Consider the following 18,275-nt stretch of genomic DNA (forward strand, 5'->3'; position numbering starts at 1 on the left):
GGTTTATGTTTAAATTCCATTTACGATAGATCTAGGCCAGGTGCTACGTGAGTGCAGAAGGAAAAATAACTGCTGAGCTAGAGAGGCAACTGCAGCAAGAGGCTTTCTTCCTTGTCCCTACATATCAAACCAAGTGGCAGAGGGTGGGTGTGAGGCTTCGACATGCAGAACACGGCAGCATGACAAAAATCTCTGTCCCGTTCCTAGCTGTGTCACACACACTGTGTAGCCTCGGGTATATAATTCAGCCTTACTGTTTGTTACCTTATTCTTAAGCAGCAAATCGTGCAGTACCTTTCTTCTCTCTCGGTGTTTTAAAGACCTCATGCACAGTATTTAATTCAGTACAATTGCAGGACAGCTTGCCAACCAGAGTTCCTCGGTCAGCGCCATTCACGTCATGTTGCGGAGAATGAATTTGATTCTTTTTCTGGGTGGAGGAAGGGGATTTTTCACACTGGTACTTAAGGCAAAGTCTTCCCTATTGTCTTCTGTCGGGAAAAAAAAAGAGGCTGAAACTCAGTGATAAACACGGCTGTTTTGACCATTTCTGAGGTAGATTAAAACCAGGGAACTGCAGGTTGAATCAGAAGCAACTAAAGAAGTAGGTTTTACTGTGTGGATTACTTAGTGGTGTTGTACCTTGCTGCAAATCTTGTGACATCTGGGTGGTTTTCCATTGCTTTTAGAGCACAGCTGCTCTCGCTGGAATCTCAGAAGTGGAGAGTTCAGGTGCTCGCAGGTTCCGTGTGGCTGCCGGGCTGGTCAGCGAGCTGCTCCACGCTTCGTGCCGGAGCTGGCAGCAGCAGCAGGAGGCAGGTCTTGGTGGCTGGTTTTGTTGTTTGCTCTGCTTTGTTTCTTTAAAATCTGAAGATCGGCTTCAGGTAGGCACTGCTCTCAGTCCCCGAGCTGTTCAAAGTCATCGACTTTCCATTGCCTTTGGATTTGGGAGCAGTATCTAAACATTGCTGTCAGCTCCATGCTGATTTCTCTCACTAAGGCTGAAGTTGTTTCACTTACGACCTCAAGCTGGGTTTGTGCTTTGCTCCCATGGGAACTAAAAATAATAATTATTTTAAGAATAGGTTCTTAATCACTTCCTTCTTTTGATGCACTACTTTTTGTTTAGTATTTTGGAAGAATGTAATAGAAAATGTTTTAAAATATTTGTGTTTTAGTTCCAGTTTTAATTGCCTTCTTGAAGATGCAAGGAATATACAAAAAAGTCATTACAGTTCCTTTGAGGAATATATAAACATATATATTTTTCTTCCAAGAAAAGCATTTCTTGCTGTTATTCTGAAGATTATTAGTTTTGTTGCTTTGGCAAACTGTCCAGTCACATGGAGCAATTGAGATGAGCATTAAGTTGGCGGATTTCTTAGTCGAAGGCACGGGGGCATTTTGTCAGTGTTAGTAGCGCATCGGTTGCATTTTAACAAAGTGGAACAAGCTTGCAGCAAGCTTGAAAACAGAATGAGATGATCTAAACTGGGTTCTAAAGTGAATGGAGATCCACTGTCTGCCCTGAACCCCCAGCAGCTGAGTAACAGGGAGATAAAATCATGTGGAGATCCCTCCGTAGACTGGAAGAGCCTTGAAACGCGGAGTTGGGTTTGGGGAGACACGGTGCAGGGTGGTGTATGGGTGCTGCAGCGTGCGCCAAAAGAAAGGAGAAGTCACAATGGCTTTCCTAGATCTCAGTCAGCTTACACAGTGTGGTTGTACAGAGTGTCTTAGAGCTCACTTACAGGGAAAAACATAAATTATTTGTTTTTCTTCCTATTCCTTGCTGATGGATTGCGTGGTTTTCCATTACATCCATTACTTTCCCATTACTTCTCAGCAGTAAATTTGCTTGCTCCAGCAAGCCTTGCTTGCCCTGGCAGGAGCTATTTTGTGCACCAAACTGTGTTTGTACTCTCATTCTCTGCGAGCAGCAGTCCCGAAGGCTGCTGAAAGCCCACTGCACCGCCGGGGGCCAGCGCCCACCCCGAGGGGGCAGCTCACGGACCCTGGTGAGCGCAGGACTCGCTTCGTAGCCGGCCTCTACACCCGCTTCCCGGTGTGTACAAAAGAGAAGAGTAATCCTGCTCTGTGAGTACATTTGTAGCTGCTGTGGGATAGGAAATTCACAGTGCCCCAGCGGAGGCTACCTCAAATCCGTCTGCTGGCACTGTGCTGCCGATGGACCGGGTGCTTGGTGGCCTCCAAAAGGACAAGGTTTGGAGGTGACATTGCTCCTGTCGCTTGTCCGTGCACCCTCCTCCACCTTAACCTCTTGGCTTATAATGTTTTAGGACAAACCTTGTGCCTTGGTTTGCATTGTCCTATTGATGGCAGTTTGTGTTGTTGCTGTGCTTACGTGGTAGTGAGGGTAAACAGACAGCAGAGGGAGACAAAGTAGGAAGATGTGTGAATAAAACCACAAAAAATGAGAGAGGGAACCTGGAGAGAGGGGAGATAGGTATACTTTAATCTGTGGCTTGAAATTTACTACATTATGAGTATTTCCCACTTCTGCTGCTCTCTCAGGAACATGGATTGATGATTCACAAAGTTGCGTTTAAGGGCTGGTTACTTGGTGTTTGTAGTGTTTACTGGAGTCCCTGTTGCTTCTTCCTTTTTCTCCCCTCCACCTCAAAGACTATTCATACGTAAGCTGTTTTTCTTTCCAGCCTTCCCTTTCCTTGGAGAAACGTTAATATTTCGAGTCTGTTGGTGATCCTGCGCGCCCAGCTCGCCCAGTTGCATTTATTAGCATTGTACAATTCCTGGGTGGTGGATTTTCTTTGGCCAAAACTGGAATTTCGTTCATCCTTTCCAGTATTGCCAGTCTAGAAAATCAAATGGAACTGCAGAAATGAACTTGCGTTGACTTCATCCAGCTCCTTGGCAAATTCCAAGCCAGGCAAACCTCCAGTGCAGCCAAACCTGCAAGGTTTGGGGCTTAGTTTTGAGCACTCTTGTTCACGGTTAAGGGAAACTCCCAGGCTGGCGCTTGAGAAGATGGGAGGGATACTGGCAAGGAGAAAAATTTGTTTGGGTGAAATGAGTTGTAATCCTGAAATGCTTGCAAGACCTGTTGTGACAGTTGTTAGCAGGCAGATAAGTATGTGAAGAAGTCTTGAAAAGTGGATTCCAGTCTGGTGTAAGCTGTGGACGGTATGGCAAAAGTTGTCAATGGCCAAGTGTGGCTGCTTGTACTTCTTTCTGTTGGCAGTTTGGCAATTTTAGGGGGACACTTTGCTCGATAGGAGCAGCAAGAAAAAAACTGAAATCAGAGTGATTTTGCTTTCTGTTTTGTTTTAGTGGGAAGCTGGTGTCACCAAAATGGAAAAATTTTAAAGGCTTGAAACTTCAGTGGAGAGATAAAATCCGTCTCAATAACGCCATCTGGAGGGCATGGTACATGCAGTGTAAGTACCAAACTGGGCTGTGTCACTTGCTACGAAATATTTTCTGAGAGACGCATGTAAGAAGCAAGAGAGAACTGAAATTACTGTCTAATGAAAAGTTCAAAAATCTGCTACAGGCCTGGATATCTGCAAGGCTGTCATGGCAGTGTCTTTGAACCACTGCTCTCCTAGAGATGTCCATGCAGAGGCTCTACTGAGCAGTCAAGCACAGCCTGAAATTTTCCCATTCCCTATTGGCTTTCTGGAGGGAACACTGGCATTTTTTTTTTCGCATCTTGCCCCTTAGGTGACAGGGCTCCCTGCAGAGCCCACTTCTGTCGAGCACTCAGATTTTCACTTTTCTTCCAGACCTGGAGAAGCGCAAGAATCCTGTGTGCCATTTTGTGACTCCACTGGATGGCTCTGTTGATGTAGACGAACATCGTCGGCCAGAGGTATGTAAAACCTAAGGAAGAGACTAACGAGCTCTAGAGATTATAGAGCATTTCCTAGTCCACTAGATAAAACAGCAGCTTAGTAATTCTGTGCTCTGTTGCCTTTATCTAGAAGGATCCGTTAAGATAAAGAAGATGTGCTGTTGAACCATTGTTTCTAATTTTATCATACTGATGTGATCAAGGAGCTACCAAAAGAACATTTGTTATCTATGTCACCTCTGTCTGTGTTCTAGTTTAGTGAACAGCAATTCAGATAGTTAAGATTTTGACAGCCACTGCTCTCTTCTGGCTGGAGATGGCCCAAGTCAGTGGGAAATCAGTGAGGATTATTTTTAGAATTGAATCCAAGTGACCCCATGAGAGTTTTCTGTGTCTTTATTTAATTGATGAGGTGTGATTTCAAGGCAACAAGCGGTTTGTTTCTCTCTGTCAAGGTAACTTCACAAAAAGAGCGAGTTTGTGTACTTTCATTTTTGTGCTTCTGTACAAAATGCAAACTAACAGCTGCCCTCTGGCTCCTTACCGAAAACCAGTCAGGCCCTTGATGTGGCAATGTGTGTCGCTCTCTGTACTGCATAACTCTAGAATAATTTATAAATGCCAAAACCCTTCTAGGAAATGACAGTGTAGCAACTGCTACTGGAAGGAGTTCCAGATGAGTTTGCGGAACTGTCTCAGATTTTAGAAAGAACAGTTTTGATATTTGTGTGGAAAGATGACCGTTGAACACAGAAAGGTTGTGCTAAGGCTCTCATTAGTCTGCTGCCCCTAATTTATCACACACAACCACTTGCGATGCATTAAAGGCCTGCACCATTCTGATCCTTTTGTTGCTATTAGTTTGGGACCTGTGAGGTCACATTCTCCCTGAGCAGGACATCAAAATTCTATGGCTTTGTGTCATTCTTAGCAGCTTTTGTGTATGTGCACGTGTGTTCTGGCAACCTTGTGAAATTCTCTTTGCCTGTTTTCTGCAGAGCAAGGTGTTATTGTTCTATGTGTGATATTTTATTGAATTCATTGTAAGGTTTTATGACTTTTTTTTTAAAGTATTGGTTTTAGTTAAGCCAATGTGGGAGATGCTGACGGTGCAGTCCAACATCATCTTGTTTATTGTGGGAAAGATGAAGTTAGTACTGTCAGATTTAATCTGTGATAGCTGAACTCTGGGACAGCTGGTCTGCTGATACGTGAGCTCAAACAGAATTAGCATGATTTCTTTTGTATTTTTTCTGCCTGAATATTTGCTTGGATATTTATTGGACGTTCAGCCATTATGTGATTCCGTGTAATTCGTGGTATGTGTTTGTGTTCTCAGGCCATTGCAACAGAAGGGAAATACTGGAAACGAAGAATTGAAATAGTCATCAGGGAATACCACAAGTGGAGAACATACTTCAAGAAACGGGTCTGTTAGTTTGCACAGTGAAAGTAGCTTACTTGAACAATATTTGTTGCTTTTTGAGTTTTGATGTCGCTTTTGCTAATGTGCACAAGTACTTAAAATAGATGTTAAGCAAATACAGGCACACTCATCTGAATAGTCCCAATTAACTAAAAATGATTGTGCAGGGACTAACTGTGCACGGTAAGGTATTTCAAGTTTTGCAGTCAGGTTTTCTGCTGGTGTATACAGGACCTGTTCTGACTTTAACATCTCTTTTGTTCTCCTTTTGCAGTTACAGAAGCATAAAGATGAAGATCTTTCAAGTTTGGTCAGGGTAGGTGATAACACTGATAAGTGGCAGCATTTGTGCTTGTAGAAGCTGCAGTAAGTAACAAAGCTGTAATGTACCGTAGCTTGCATTGATTAAAATCTAAAGACGAGCATCTTGCTTAAATCTTGATTAAGGTTAGACACCTTAATGTTTGTGCACCATAAAGAACAGCTTAAAAAGCTTAAATTGGGTGGAGAAGAGGTTGAATGTAAAGTGCTGTGACAGAAGAAATGAGAAGCAGTTTGGGGTGTGCAGAAAGGTCAATTTCTTTGAGAGCTGGCACATTATTTCATCTTGTTACTGACTCATAGCTGGCACTACTGCCTTACTTGTGTAAGTGGATATGTGACGATGTGAGAACTACATGTTGCAGGTCTTCCTGCTGTCACAATATTGGCAAATAATGTGCCGGGATCCTAAAAAAGGCAAGATGTTTAGAAGAACAACAATACCATCATTCAGTATGAAAAAGAAATTTTCATAAAGCCATCAATTCTACTTTGGGCATATAAACTGATGATCAGAAGCATTGTTCTGATTTGTTTTCTTTTTGGAACTAATCATGAATCTGGATCTGTCCCAGTTTCACAAAACTCTCAGCTGTTTTGGCCATGAGCTCCAATGCACCATCATGCTATGCTGGTGTAGTTAGTGCTGCGTGCCGGCTCGGCCACAAGAACCTGACTCTGTGTGCTTTTAGTCTGCAGCAAATGTGAGGCAATACAATTTAGCTCAGCCTGTAGTGAAGGAGGGGTAAGCCAAGTCACATTCTGTTGTGTTTTTCACAGCCTAAAAATGCCCACTAGATTACAAACATACCTTTTGCAAAGTCAGATCAATTACATTTCAGAGATTCATATAGGCTTCAGGGTAGGAGTTGTTTCCTCTGAATTTTTCCTGTGTGTGTTATTTTTAAATCTTTATGAAAACCAAAGAATCATTAAACTGTAGTTGCAAAAATACACATATAATCACTGAAACTAAAAAGCATTGTTACAGATGCTTTGTTTTATGCACTACTTGTCAACATCTGTTTTTTTTTGGGAAAAACCTCTCCCAGAGTGTCACGGTATTCTGTCGAAGTTTTCTGCTCAAATCAGTGAGCTGAAGTTGTTAGGAGTACCACTGATCTGTTTTGAATGTATCTCCCAAAGGAGAGTTGTTTCTCTTAAAATGGGAAAAATTCATACACTTAAGTGTCTGCACCTGACTGCGTTGGCACTGTCTCAGCAGCCTGACTTGTCTTCCTTTCCTTTGGCAGGACGATGATGTGGTTCTCTGGCAAAAAAGAAGATATGGCAGAGAAACCCCTGTACCTATGGAGGAAGGCAGCCTCTTGGATGCTGATATGCTTATGTCTGAGTTCACCGACACACTGTTCTCCACACTGTCTTCACATCAGCTGGTTTCCTGGCCAAATCCCAGAGAGATAGGTATGTGTTGGCTTTTAGCATGTTGATTTTTGCAGTGGAAATCTCTAGAAGTCTGGTTTTGCTGCTTTTCTGCTTTTCTAGTCTTGCTTTAGAAATTTTAACTTACTTTGCTGACACAGATAAAAATAGCTCAGAGAATGTAGCTGTTTAATGGCTTGTAAGTTATGGAATCCCGGTGATTCATTCAAATTTCATTTTTATCTTAGCTTCTTTCTTGCTGTTCCTAGGATTGCCCTGTAATGTTGCTCTGAATAAATCCATAATGAGCAATATTTAACTTCATCGGTGGTAAAGGCATTGTTGTTTATCTCAAAGCAGTTGTGTATATTTTTAAGGGAATACCTTTTTTTTCTTTTGTAGCATTCAAATCTTTGAGTAAGTCCTTTAGAAAAAATGTGAATCACATCTGTAAAAACAATCCCAAGAGCAGTGCAATTCTGACTGCTTTCTCACCGAAGGCTCTGACTGGCTGATAGGACAGCAAATGTCCACTGTGCATCATCCTTGCTGCATGGATGTCTGAGCAATTCCAGAGCCACTGCACTTTACAAGAAGTGTACCTGAAGTAAAGTTAAATGGATAATGGCTTATTTTAAAATACTGTGCTATGAGCTGTGGTGGTTCAGGTGGTGATTCCCAGCAAGTTCATGTATCACGCAGCAAGGGCAGGATAAGAGGTTTGGGAGCAGTAAGCCTGTGAGGTGTCCATGCTAGTCCATTCCCAGTTACTGGTGAGGGCCATGAGGGGTTCACTTCTTCCTTTGTACTAGCTGGAAGTTTTGTTCCCTAACAGTAGTTCTGAAGGAGTGCAGATGCTCAGTTCATTTCAGCAGATTTCAGCAGCGCTAAACAACATGGTCGAGCCTGGCTGTGGAGTGTGTCGGTGTTCCAGCCAAGTGTGAGTTACTGTGCAAGTGATGCATAGCTAATCTAATCTCTCTTTTGAATTTTCCAGCACACTTAGGAAATGCTGACATGATTCAACCAGGGCTTATTCCTCTGCAGCCAAATTTTGATTTCATGGATACTTTTGAGCCTTTTCAGGGTAAGAATCAGATATATAGTCAATTAATTTTTTTAAAAATTGCAATGATTTACGAGCTTTTGTCTAACAGAAGATTAAATGTTGCAGATATCTACTCTTGTTAGAAAAAAAAGACATTTAAGTGAAAGATGAAGAACATCTGGTGTATGTCTTCATTGTTCATTATTTCAGCCAGATGTGTATGTGGGGAGGCTATTGTTACAGTCCTTCAGTTCTGTGGCTTTGAGAGTTGCTTCAGGATTGTTTATTCCAGGGTTTGAACCTGGTTGTTAATTTGGCATTCAGAAGAATAATGTTTAGACCTTAAGTCATTGAGTAATTTAAGACAGAACGTCACGTGTGAACAGGAGAAACCCACAGAATTGCTAAGGTTTTGCCATTTAACACTTCTTAAGGATGAAATGTTAAGTCCTGTGTTAGAAACTCGAAACATTTCTTTGTTTGTCTTGGCACGTCATCTGGTACCCTCAAGAATTATGTATGACATGAAACTACTATTGACAACTTTAATGATTATGGCCCTTTGTGGAAGTCAAAAGTCACATCTGTTTGCTGGGCCTTCATTCAGTCTGCATCAGATCACTGAGTTTTGTCAGCATTGAGAATCAGCTCTTGGCTTTCTGCGTGTAGCTGAACCTTAGTATATTGATTTTTGCGTTGTCCTCAGCTTGCATGAAAAGTGATGAAGTCTGCCCAGAAGAGATCAGGTTCTTCTGGAAGACAACAATTTATTGCTCACTTAGTTGTATGACGCAAAACATCTCATGGTTTAATTATTTGCTAAATAATATTGCCATTCCTGTGAATTTTAGTATTTCATGGTGCAGTGGTGTACCGTGAACTCAAGAAGTAGAAAATTAAGAGGTGACTTTTTATGTTTCAGATTTATTCACACCCAGTCGTTCCAGTAATTATTACCCCTCTGTGTCTGCTGCCAGCTCAGCTACAACGGACAGCAGCAGCCATTCTTCCCAGGTAAGGGAGATCCTTAATGTTTAAAATAGCCTCATCTCAGACATGTATGCACTGTGTATACTTTCAGACGTGAGCCATGTCCTTCTCAGAAGGAGTTCAGCTCAGATTCAGGGGTCGCATCTCAATCTGTAAAATTTCTCTTTTCTGTCAGTCTCCTGTCCTGCCGTCGGGTTCCTTGCCCAACACACTTCCATCTGGGAACATCAGCGATGGACTGATTGCTTCCTCAGTACCTGCTCCTGTCATTCCTGATGTTGGCACTGACCAGTGTTCCAGCATTAGAAGCGGGGGATCTTTCATCCAGCCAGCAGACTTTGCTCCTGACTCGTCTCTCAGCGGGCCGCAAACTTTTGTCCCAGTGTTTCAGACACCTTTGCCACTGCTTCAACCTGCGACACAACAGCACCAGTCCCCGTTGCCTGCAGTGCCTCTGAATACTAGCTTAAGCTCTCCACCACCTGCTTTTGCTGCACCAGAAACCCAGAAGTTTGGCCTCTGCGAATCTACAGTTATCACCCACACGGCTTCAGCTACGTTGACCCACAACGCCCCTGCCACCACCTTCAGCCAGAGCCAGAACCTCGTCCTGGCAACGCAGCAGCCAGGTGCAGGAGTGCCTTGTAACCTGGCTTTCCAGACTACTGTCCTGCAGGGGCAGCCCCGGCCCCAGTTGCAGTCCCAACTGACATTTGCACTCCCCAAAGCCGTTCCCCTGGCCAGTGCTGGGACAAGGCCCAAACAGTCACAAAAAACAGTGCCTGCTCCGAAGCCTGAAACAGTGTCCTTAGTGTTAAAGAATGCCTTCATCACCCCAGGTGAGAAGCACTGGTGGGTGATGTTCTTCTTTCCTTTCTTGATTTACTCAAGTAAAAATGCAGCTTCTTGAGGGTGTCTAAGGAGCCCTCCTAATCCACTGGCACATGGCTACACTGTACAATGGGATGCTCTGGACTGCTGTGAGGATTGGAAGCGGTTTGCTTGTGTGTGTGCAAGGTTGACCTGCCAAGGGGGTCATTCACTAGGGGATTTTCAACCCCAGGATTGTGACTCCGTTGCAAAATTTGTGCTGAGCTGTGTAGGTGCATCACTGTGTGGGTTAACTAGAGCTCTGTACTCCTACCTTCCTGAAACCTTGGTTTTGATGTTTAGTACTGTTCTGATTAGTTCTGCCCCTTCAGAATATTCAGCCAAGTGGGGCAGGGAGGCAGTGTGGGCTGGAGAACGGCAGGTCTGTCCCTGCCACTGACCCGCTGGGTGCCTGGACAGGTCACTGTGTCTGTCTGTGCATCGTCACACTAATACCAGGGTGCTGCCTTGCACACCGCTAACACTTTGGGTGTGTGCTGAGGTTCAGCTTAGCGTGCCTGAAACTCTTTGAGAGTTTCTTTGAGACAGAGCGTGGTGTTGGCTAGGGAACGGCTTTTGAAGTGGACCCCAGCACTGGTCCAGATGGAAGTGTGGGGGCATGCCTCTTGTCCACAGATCATCAGTGCTCCCTGGCAGCACCAGGGTGAGGATAATCAATCATTCCAGTGGGGTGGGCATTAAAACAGGCAGGTAAACAGGGATTTTGCTTCAGACAATGTAAAGACTCTTGAGTTACTGTCAGGAGCAGTGTTTTTTCAGTTCAGTGTGTGAATGCCTAATGGTTATGCTGGGACTTCCACATTGGGTGAACTGGTGACATTGGCACTTCATCAGGCTGCAAATAGCAAGTGTGAGCAAGAGAGAGTTTTTCTTGTGGGAAAGCTCAAGACTAGAGCAGGACGGGCAGTAAACTTTTTCTTGGAATTATTGCACACTATTTTCAGCCTTGTGCTGATTGGGGGCCAAGTGACTTCAGCCGTCTGAAATGTGCAGCCGCAATCCAAGAACAACCCTGCCTGGAGGAGTAGCAGTAAATAGGCTTTACTAAGAAGTAGGTAGGTATGTCTGTCAGGGCCTGGCACTGTGTTTACCTACAAGAAGTTTGCTGTTCAGGAGTAGAATAGGCCCAAGGATCTAATTCTATTATGTCACTATGAACAGGTGATCCTGGCAACGTTTCTGTCTATGGTACATAATAAAACATGAGTCCGGGTACTTTTAGTAGTCAAGACATTACTTACCTAGTAAAGCATTGCAGGCAACATTCACTGTCAGAAAGCCTTTGCTCCTAGCATACTTCCTTGGATTGTTCCTCACCCCTTGTATCACTTTCCCAATACTTTATCAGTTTATTCTGTCACAACCAACAGCCTTGTTTCTCATGTAGATGTAAAGCCCTTGGCATTTTTCATTTCTGGCAGTGGTATGTGTTCTGAGATCACAGTGCTCCTAAATCACAGGGACACCAAGCTCAGAAGTCTAGTTTTTGTAAAGACTGGAGCTTTATTTTTGGCAATAGAGTAACCGTCAGTACTTATAACTGAGGCGTTAACGTGTACAGGACAAACAAATCATCTTATGAATGCAACATGAATTGCATTATAACCTTTTCTAGAAAGGGATGTATGTGGTTTACTGTCTTTTGATATAATGACTCAAAAATAAGCACAGGTTATCTCATCAGACACACAGTTTCACATGGGAAAAAACTCAGCTGTCACCACTTCACTATAAATGTTCTAAGCAAATGAACTGAAGCAAATACAGGCTAGAGGGAAACTCAGTTAAGTTTGATCTGAGTTTTCTGCATGCTTTTTGAGAAACTTTGTCTTGATGAACCCTTCTTCTGTGAAGGCAGCTATAATAGAATGAAGACACGTTGCACCTCCCAGATTTACTATCTACCTCTGTAAAAACACCTTGAAACAGCGACAGTGCTGCTAGAAGCCTCAGAAATAATTGATTGATCTGGTGTACTGGAATCAGGGGATTGAGATTATCAGAAAATTGGTGGCACTTTGTGTGGCAATGAAGTAGTACCAAATAGGTGCCCATTAATCTATTCCCCCTGTTGAATGCCAAGTAATTTCATACAAAATAATCTCTACTTTATTTCTTTTTTTTTTTTTTGGTCTTGTAAACTATTCTAACTAAATTGTGTTCTTCAGCTGCCTTTCAGGGACAGTCCAGAGCTGTGATTGTAACTCCAGCACCTTTAAAAAGAGAGGGGATTTTGACGCCAGCCATGTCTCAATCTAATGTTGCAATTGCACCAGCTGGAATTGCCAGAGTAAGGAGAATAAAATGAATATGTTTGGTTTTTTAGGTCTGTTGTTTGCAGGTCGTTAGCCATACTGCACTCAGGAGGGTAACTAGTCCGTTAAATTTCACCTGTTACCCAGTGTGTGTGTTTGTGCAATCAGCATTATGCTTACTTATTTTTATTTTAGCTACTTGATGGGTCTGGAAATACTGTCTAGTGTTCACAGCCTCTGTCTCATACAACAAGATTACAAGGAGGCATGCATACGCTGTACCACTAGTGGGGTTGATTTGTGCTCTATTAATCATGCAGAGGCTAGCAAGAACCCAGGATGCTCACCTTTCCATTTACAAGTTGGAAAGTGTGCCTTGGAGAATATGAATGGATTTTCCAATATGTTGTATACAGGAAGATGGAAATAGATTTTAGTATTTTGTGCTGTTGACGTGTTGTAACACTGCATTAAGTTATGAAAGGATTCTGGTTTCCTGCCAGAAGCCTGATTTCAGTGCCTGCCAATTCCTTACATATTATTAGCCCTTGTTTCATGTCATCAGATTGTTAATCATGTATTAATTTGTTACTTTTAGTGAAAGGCAAGGTAACAAACCTCTCTCCCCCCCTTCTCTTTTTCTCTTTTCCTTCTTCTCGTGTTCTCCCTCTTTTCCTTTTTCTTTCTCTGCTTTTCTCTTTGCTGTTTCTGTGCTGTTCCCAGGCTCCCGGGGTGACGGAGTTCCGTAGTAACATTCTGGTTGGTCCAGCACAGCAAGCGCCAAGTAGCCAACAAACCCAGTCCACAGTCTCGCATCTCTTCTCTCCTAGTGTAGTCCAGGATGGGTTGGTGAAAGGAGAGCAAATCCCTTCCCACAGTAGCAGTTCACAAGTTCCTTCACCTACACCTAGTAAGTTAGCAAGCTCTAAGCGTTCTCTCTCACCTACAAACTCAAGCATGTTTCCATCGGTTAGGCAGGGGGTTAATTGGCCTTGAAGATCCCAGGATACTTTTTGAAGGAAAACTTTTTGGGCCCTTCTACCCTCCAGCTGCAGTTGCATCCAACTGTTTGCAATTTTGTTCTTAAACTACTGTCCAGTGTTCCCACAAGCTGTCATTTTGCAATTAGTAAGTGGTTCCTTTCTAAAAGGATGTGCTGTCATATTCACAAAGGACTAATTAAGCCCATTTGAAAGGCATCTGTGTAGAAAGTGCTGAATAGGTTTGTTGTTCGGTATCCTAACTGTAATTTTGACTGGAGGATTTCAGACACAGACCTTATTAATGGTAGGTAAGTGAAAAGATTCCTTCTGCATGCATGTTGATATCTGGGCCAGTTTTAGACACTTAAGCTGGTTTTGATGGTAAATGGCTTGTTAAATATTACTGTCATGTCCCAGGCCATTAGAGTCTTAGATGGGAGAGTCTAGCACCACAGTGGAATTAGATCCTATACATTCAGTATGCCTTTGCTTAAATACGTGTGCATGTGAAAGGAATATGATATTTCGTTATTCATGATGCATTACCTTTGTGCCGTGGAATACTAAACTTTCCCAGCAGTCTTGACATTTTCTAGCATGTGGTTGCTGTATCGATGAACATAACATAGTTGTCGACTGCATTTCAGTTTTGTCCTGAATAGAAACTTTTCAGCAGTTATATTTGCTACAGAATGTTGTTTGTTAACATGCCTTGTCTGTCTTCCTTTATGAAGCCCGAGACTGTCAGAATTCTGGCCAAGCTTCCCCCTGCACCTCTGAGCAGAGCCCCAGCCCGCAGTCTCCCCAGAACAGCAGCTCAGGAAAACCTGCCACTGACCCTCAGATGGCTGCATTTAAGGTGTGTGTCCATTCCTTTCGGGTGCTTTTCTTTGCCTTTGTAGCTACTTTTCTCCCCTGATGTCTGAACGTGGATGTGAGAGTAAGCTGCGCTTCAGGAACAGTGAAATATTTGTGCCTGGGGCTTAACTTGCACTACATCTGTCCTGCTCTGTTCATTTTAAAACGTCAAACTCTAATAAACTGCTCAGCTCCTCAGACATGTATCACTGGAGGGGCTAAACTGTACCTTTTGCAGTTCCTGATGTGGCTCACAGGAGTCTTATGCCAGGACTCAGTTTACTTGGTCAAAGGTTTCAGGCTGAGTTTTCTAAACCGTGGCTTTTTGCCATTATGCTGTTGGAGCTCTCTAGGTCTGCAAGGCTTTGGCCATTGCTGGAGGGGAGAGTTCTCGACCTGCTGGGTTATCTCACATGTCTCCAGTGACGCTATGCTGCTCTATAAAGAAACAGCTTCAAAGACTGTACAAGTTACAGCCGTAAAACACTTCAGAAGTTACTGGGATAAGAATTTGGAGATGGCATGTGAAAGCAGGCTCTACCTCATCACAAGCTGACCTTGTCAGAATATTTTCTTCGATAGTATGAGAAACTTTTCCACAGAAAACAACCAATGCAGGAAAATCAACACTAACTCTGCCGTCCATTTTGTGGTGATAGGGAGCATTACTTAAGCATTTTGCAAGTGCCTGACCCTTTTTGGCTTCTTTTTGTATACCTCATGAGTTGATCTCAGCTTGATTATTCATAGGGCAGAAAGGTAAGTTTAAACTCTTGCCTGTGATTGCCCTCAATTCTAGTTCTTTTGCAAAGGAGAATCAGAACTACTGCTTGCTGAGCATGCTGAAAGTTCCTCGTAATGGTTAGCAGTTCTTTGCTTAGCATAAATGCTCATGATCAGTAGTTGCACTCCCTGATAGAGAGTAAATTTAAAAAGGAACAAACTACTAGGACTGGTCAACGGTAGGAAAGGGGCCACTAGATGGAGCAGTGCTCTTAAAAGTGAGGGCACCTCAATGAAGAGTCTTTATAGCCCTTTGAGCTCACGTGCATTTCATGTTTCAGTTTCTGGCAGGAATTGCTTTGCATGTGTAGTGTCAGTAACTCTTCTGTAAGTTGAGAAAGTGATGTTTACTTGTCTCTAAATGTACGCTCCTTGTTGCTCTGCACTGTTAGGCTGAACAGTTCTGTATTGCTCAGTAACATTGTTTTTTCAGCTTGGCAAAATGTGGAGGGCGTGGGAAATCTCAGTTCTGCTCCTGAGCTTGCATTTTCTGTGGGTTTGGGCAGAGACTTAACTGTTTTGTTGCATTGTTTTCCTTCACTGTAAATTGGGGTGATGGTGAGCTACCCTTGGAAAGCTTAGCTCTGAAGATAATGCGTTCTAAAATTGCAAATGCCTTAGTTTTTCCAAAAGATATTGGTAGAAATAGCTCCAAACTTTTTAATTCTACAAAGGAAAATATTAATTCCTAACAAAGGCTTTATCCTCAGAGTAGGCCAGAATTATTAATTCTTCTTATTTTTTTTTATAGGGCTACCTGTTGATATCGGTAGAGATTCTGTCTATTAGCAAGACTTCAGCAAGGTTACATGCACCCAAAGTATAGAATTTGACTTCAGAAGAAGAGTGTTTAAGAGTCTCAAATAGGAATTTTTATTTTGAAAGAAAATGTACAGGGTTTGGATTTGAATTTCATACTCTGAACGCTTTTTAATCACTTGTATTGTTTGCAAGTTTATAGTAATATAGCTTGGACTGGAAAGACAATGAATGCCGTAATTGAACAAAAATGATGCTGAATTTGAATAGCAGAAATAATCATAGCAGTAGAACAATAAAGGAAAACAGTATAATTTTATTTACACAGATGCAAAGAATGAAGCGTATTTCATCAGAACAAAAGCGAAGGTTCAATATCAGGATTGGTTTCAGTACTCTGAACAGCTTGGTTTCGTCCAACTCCAAGTCGGTAAGTAACTTGGCAGCACTACTGGTTTGATACAAAGCTTCAGTAAGAGCCGTTCTGAAAAGAGTTAACAGATCTCTCTGCTGTTGACTGAGTGTGCCAGTCAATCAGTGAAGATACTTGAACTGAGGGACTTGGAAAGGGATGGGCGATAAATTTGTGGCTTATAGTCAATGTGTGAAAGCCCTTTGGCTTTTAGGCATTGTTCTTCTGATGCAGCTTCAGATGTTGATCAAGTCCTGTCTGATGAGATGCTGCAGCTTTAAAGCTCAACAGAAAAAAGTAAAAGTGCTCTTTGCGATCCTTGCTCCTAGCACCCCAGTAATTAAGCTTTTGTCACGTATGCAGTGTAAGATGACTGCATTTACTGCTAGGTCACCTTTTCTTCTGACATGCTGGCATTTTATACCCATTTTGGACAGCCTCTGGTCCCCAGAGCTGGACTTGAAAAGCTGTGTCCAGTCAGTGCTGTGAGCTTATTCTGCCTGAACAATGAGCCAGCCAAAGGCCAGGTAGATGCTGTTGGTGTTATGCTGGGCCTGGCAGAACAGACCTAGACATTTGGCCTGAGCTAATACTCACAATTCTGAGCACAGTTTGTTAGCACAGGCTTCGTGCTGTGCTAACCACATCTGTGCTGCATTTAGTCAGCTAAGAGCATGGCAAAACAATGCCGTGCGCCTGCAAATACTGTTGAAACATGTCCAAAATGTGCAGTGAAATTTCTAAAACTTCCTACACGTGTGAGATCTGTACTTCCTGATTGGAGGTAGGAGCCTGGCCGCTTCAGATGATTTTGAAAAACCCTCTGGGACTCCTCACCCAGCTCCTTTTAAGAATTTGGCCGTGTGCCCTTAGCCTTGCAAATATTGTCATTTTTTTCTCCTGTCACCTGTCTTTTGTGTATAGATTTACAGAGGGGGAAAAAAAAATCCCTTCTCATTGTCAAATGTCTTTGTAGAGATTAAGAACATTTTCTGGCTATGCTTGTTAATTTAGTTCATAAAATGAAACCAAAATAATTAAAACACAGGTTTGTCTGCACAACAATGGTCTAAATGTCCTTTAAATATCACTACCCTTTGAAACATAGAAAATATGAAAGGTTATTGTTACCATGTTGATTTGTTTATGTAATTTTTATATTTAGGATATAAATTGTCAGAATTTCACTACCTGTTTTGAATAGCCTGTTTGAAAGGTAGTCATTTTTGAAAACTTGGCGTTAGTAAAATGTCTGTTTATTTTATTTCTCAAGTACAGATTTTTAATTGTTTCCTCAAAACTGGAAGTGTATTTTAAAAGAGATCAGTGACGTTGTTTCTGTCTCCTTTGGTGATAGCTAGAGCACATTACCTTCTGGTTTAATAACTTCAGGCTTCCCAAACTAAATAACCTAAGTTGTCAGTGCAGGATCAATGCTTCTAACAGCACAATAAATGTCTCAGCAGGTGCAGCACATCCTTCAGTACCCCAAGTAAGAATTGAAAACATTTTTAAGAGGATAGACAATGAAATAAAACACTTAAAATTTTTACTTTCAACAAAATAGCAAAAATGTAACTTGGGGAATAAAACAACCACTGCAACCATATTTCTCTGTATTAGTGTGCAAATGGGAGTCAGAAAAACAAAGAGTTCAGTAATATCTTAAGTGTTTCTGTCTGCCTATGTGTGCTTTGGCAGGATGAAGGAAACTTAAAAGGTGTTGAAGTGCTTTTCTGGGTTTTAGCACAGATAAGGGGCAAACTCTTCATCCGTCTAGCTTTGTTCCAGAAAGTGAGCTCTATGTTTGTGTTTGGTCTAGATCAGCCATGCAATCACTCTCCAGAAAACAGTAGAATATATCGCTAAACTACAGCAGGAAAGAACACAGATGCAAGAGGAAACCAGGCGCCTTCGGGAAGAAATCGAGGAGCTAAACGCTGCCATCATGTGAGATTTTGGGAGATTTCTGTAATGAAGCAGAGCAGCTTGAATGTTGCTTTGGCTAACAGCAGGGGATGTTTGCCTCAGATGTCATGCCAAACAACAGATGGGTATTGAACATCAGTAGAGATGCTACCGACTTCCAAACAAAAAGCAAAGTCGTTGTGGGATGGGCACTGGTAGCAAATCGTGTGGATTTTCGGCAAGCTCTGAGCATGAACGCTCAACAGTGGTATCACCAGAAAAGACGCATTAGATCAGTTAGAATAAAGCTGAGAAGCCAGTGATGGTTGTTTTTAAAGCTAGGCTCACTGGGTGATGAAACACTCCTACTCTTCATGATGGCTTTGCTGCAGTTTTCTTTCCAAATGCAGTCAATTTTTCCTG

General features: G+C 42.4%; 1 protein-coding gene across 1 annotated transcript in view; it reads left to right on the plus strand.

Moving 5' to 3' along the window:
• Positions 1-18,275, plus strand: part of MLXIP (MLX interacting protein) — a 48,107-nt gene that overhangs the window by 20,482 nt on the left and 9,350 nt on the right. Inside the window, exons 2-14 of the mRNA XM_035565608.2 lie at positions 3,313-3,419; positions 3,768-3,853; positions 5,175-5,264; positions 5,536-5,577; positions 6,836-7,007; positions 7,963-8,052; positions 8,936-9,027; positions 9,179-9,842; positions 12,063-12,184; positions 12,873-13,059; positions 13,867-13,991; positions 15,861-15,962; positions 17,767-17,894. Of these exons, the coding sequence (XP_035421501.1) occupies positions 3,313-3,419; positions 3,768-3,853; positions 5,175-5,264; positions 5,536-5,577; positions 6,836-7,007; positions 7,963-8,052; positions 8,936-9,027; positions 9,179-9,842; positions 12,063-12,184; positions 12,873-13,059; positions 13,867-13,991; positions 15,861-15,962; positions 17,767-17,894 (2,007 nt within the window). The remainder of the gene's footprint in view (positions 1-3,312; positions 3,420-3,767; positions 3,854-5,174; positions 5,265-5,535; positions 5,578-6,835; positions 7,008-7,962; positions 8,053-8,935; positions 9,028-9,178; positions 9,843-12,062; positions 12,185-12,872; positions 13,060-13,866; positions 13,992-15,860; positions 15,963-17,766; positions 17,895-18,275) is intronic.

The sequence above is a fragment of the Cygnus atratus genome, chromosome 17, assembly GCF_013377495.2.
Source record: "Cygnus atratus isolate AKBS03 ecotype Queensland, Australia chromosome 17, CAtr_DNAZoo_HiC_assembly, whole genome shotgun sequence".
NCBI lineage: Eukaryota > Metazoa > Chordata > Aves > Anseriformes > Anatidae > Cygnus > Cygnus atratus.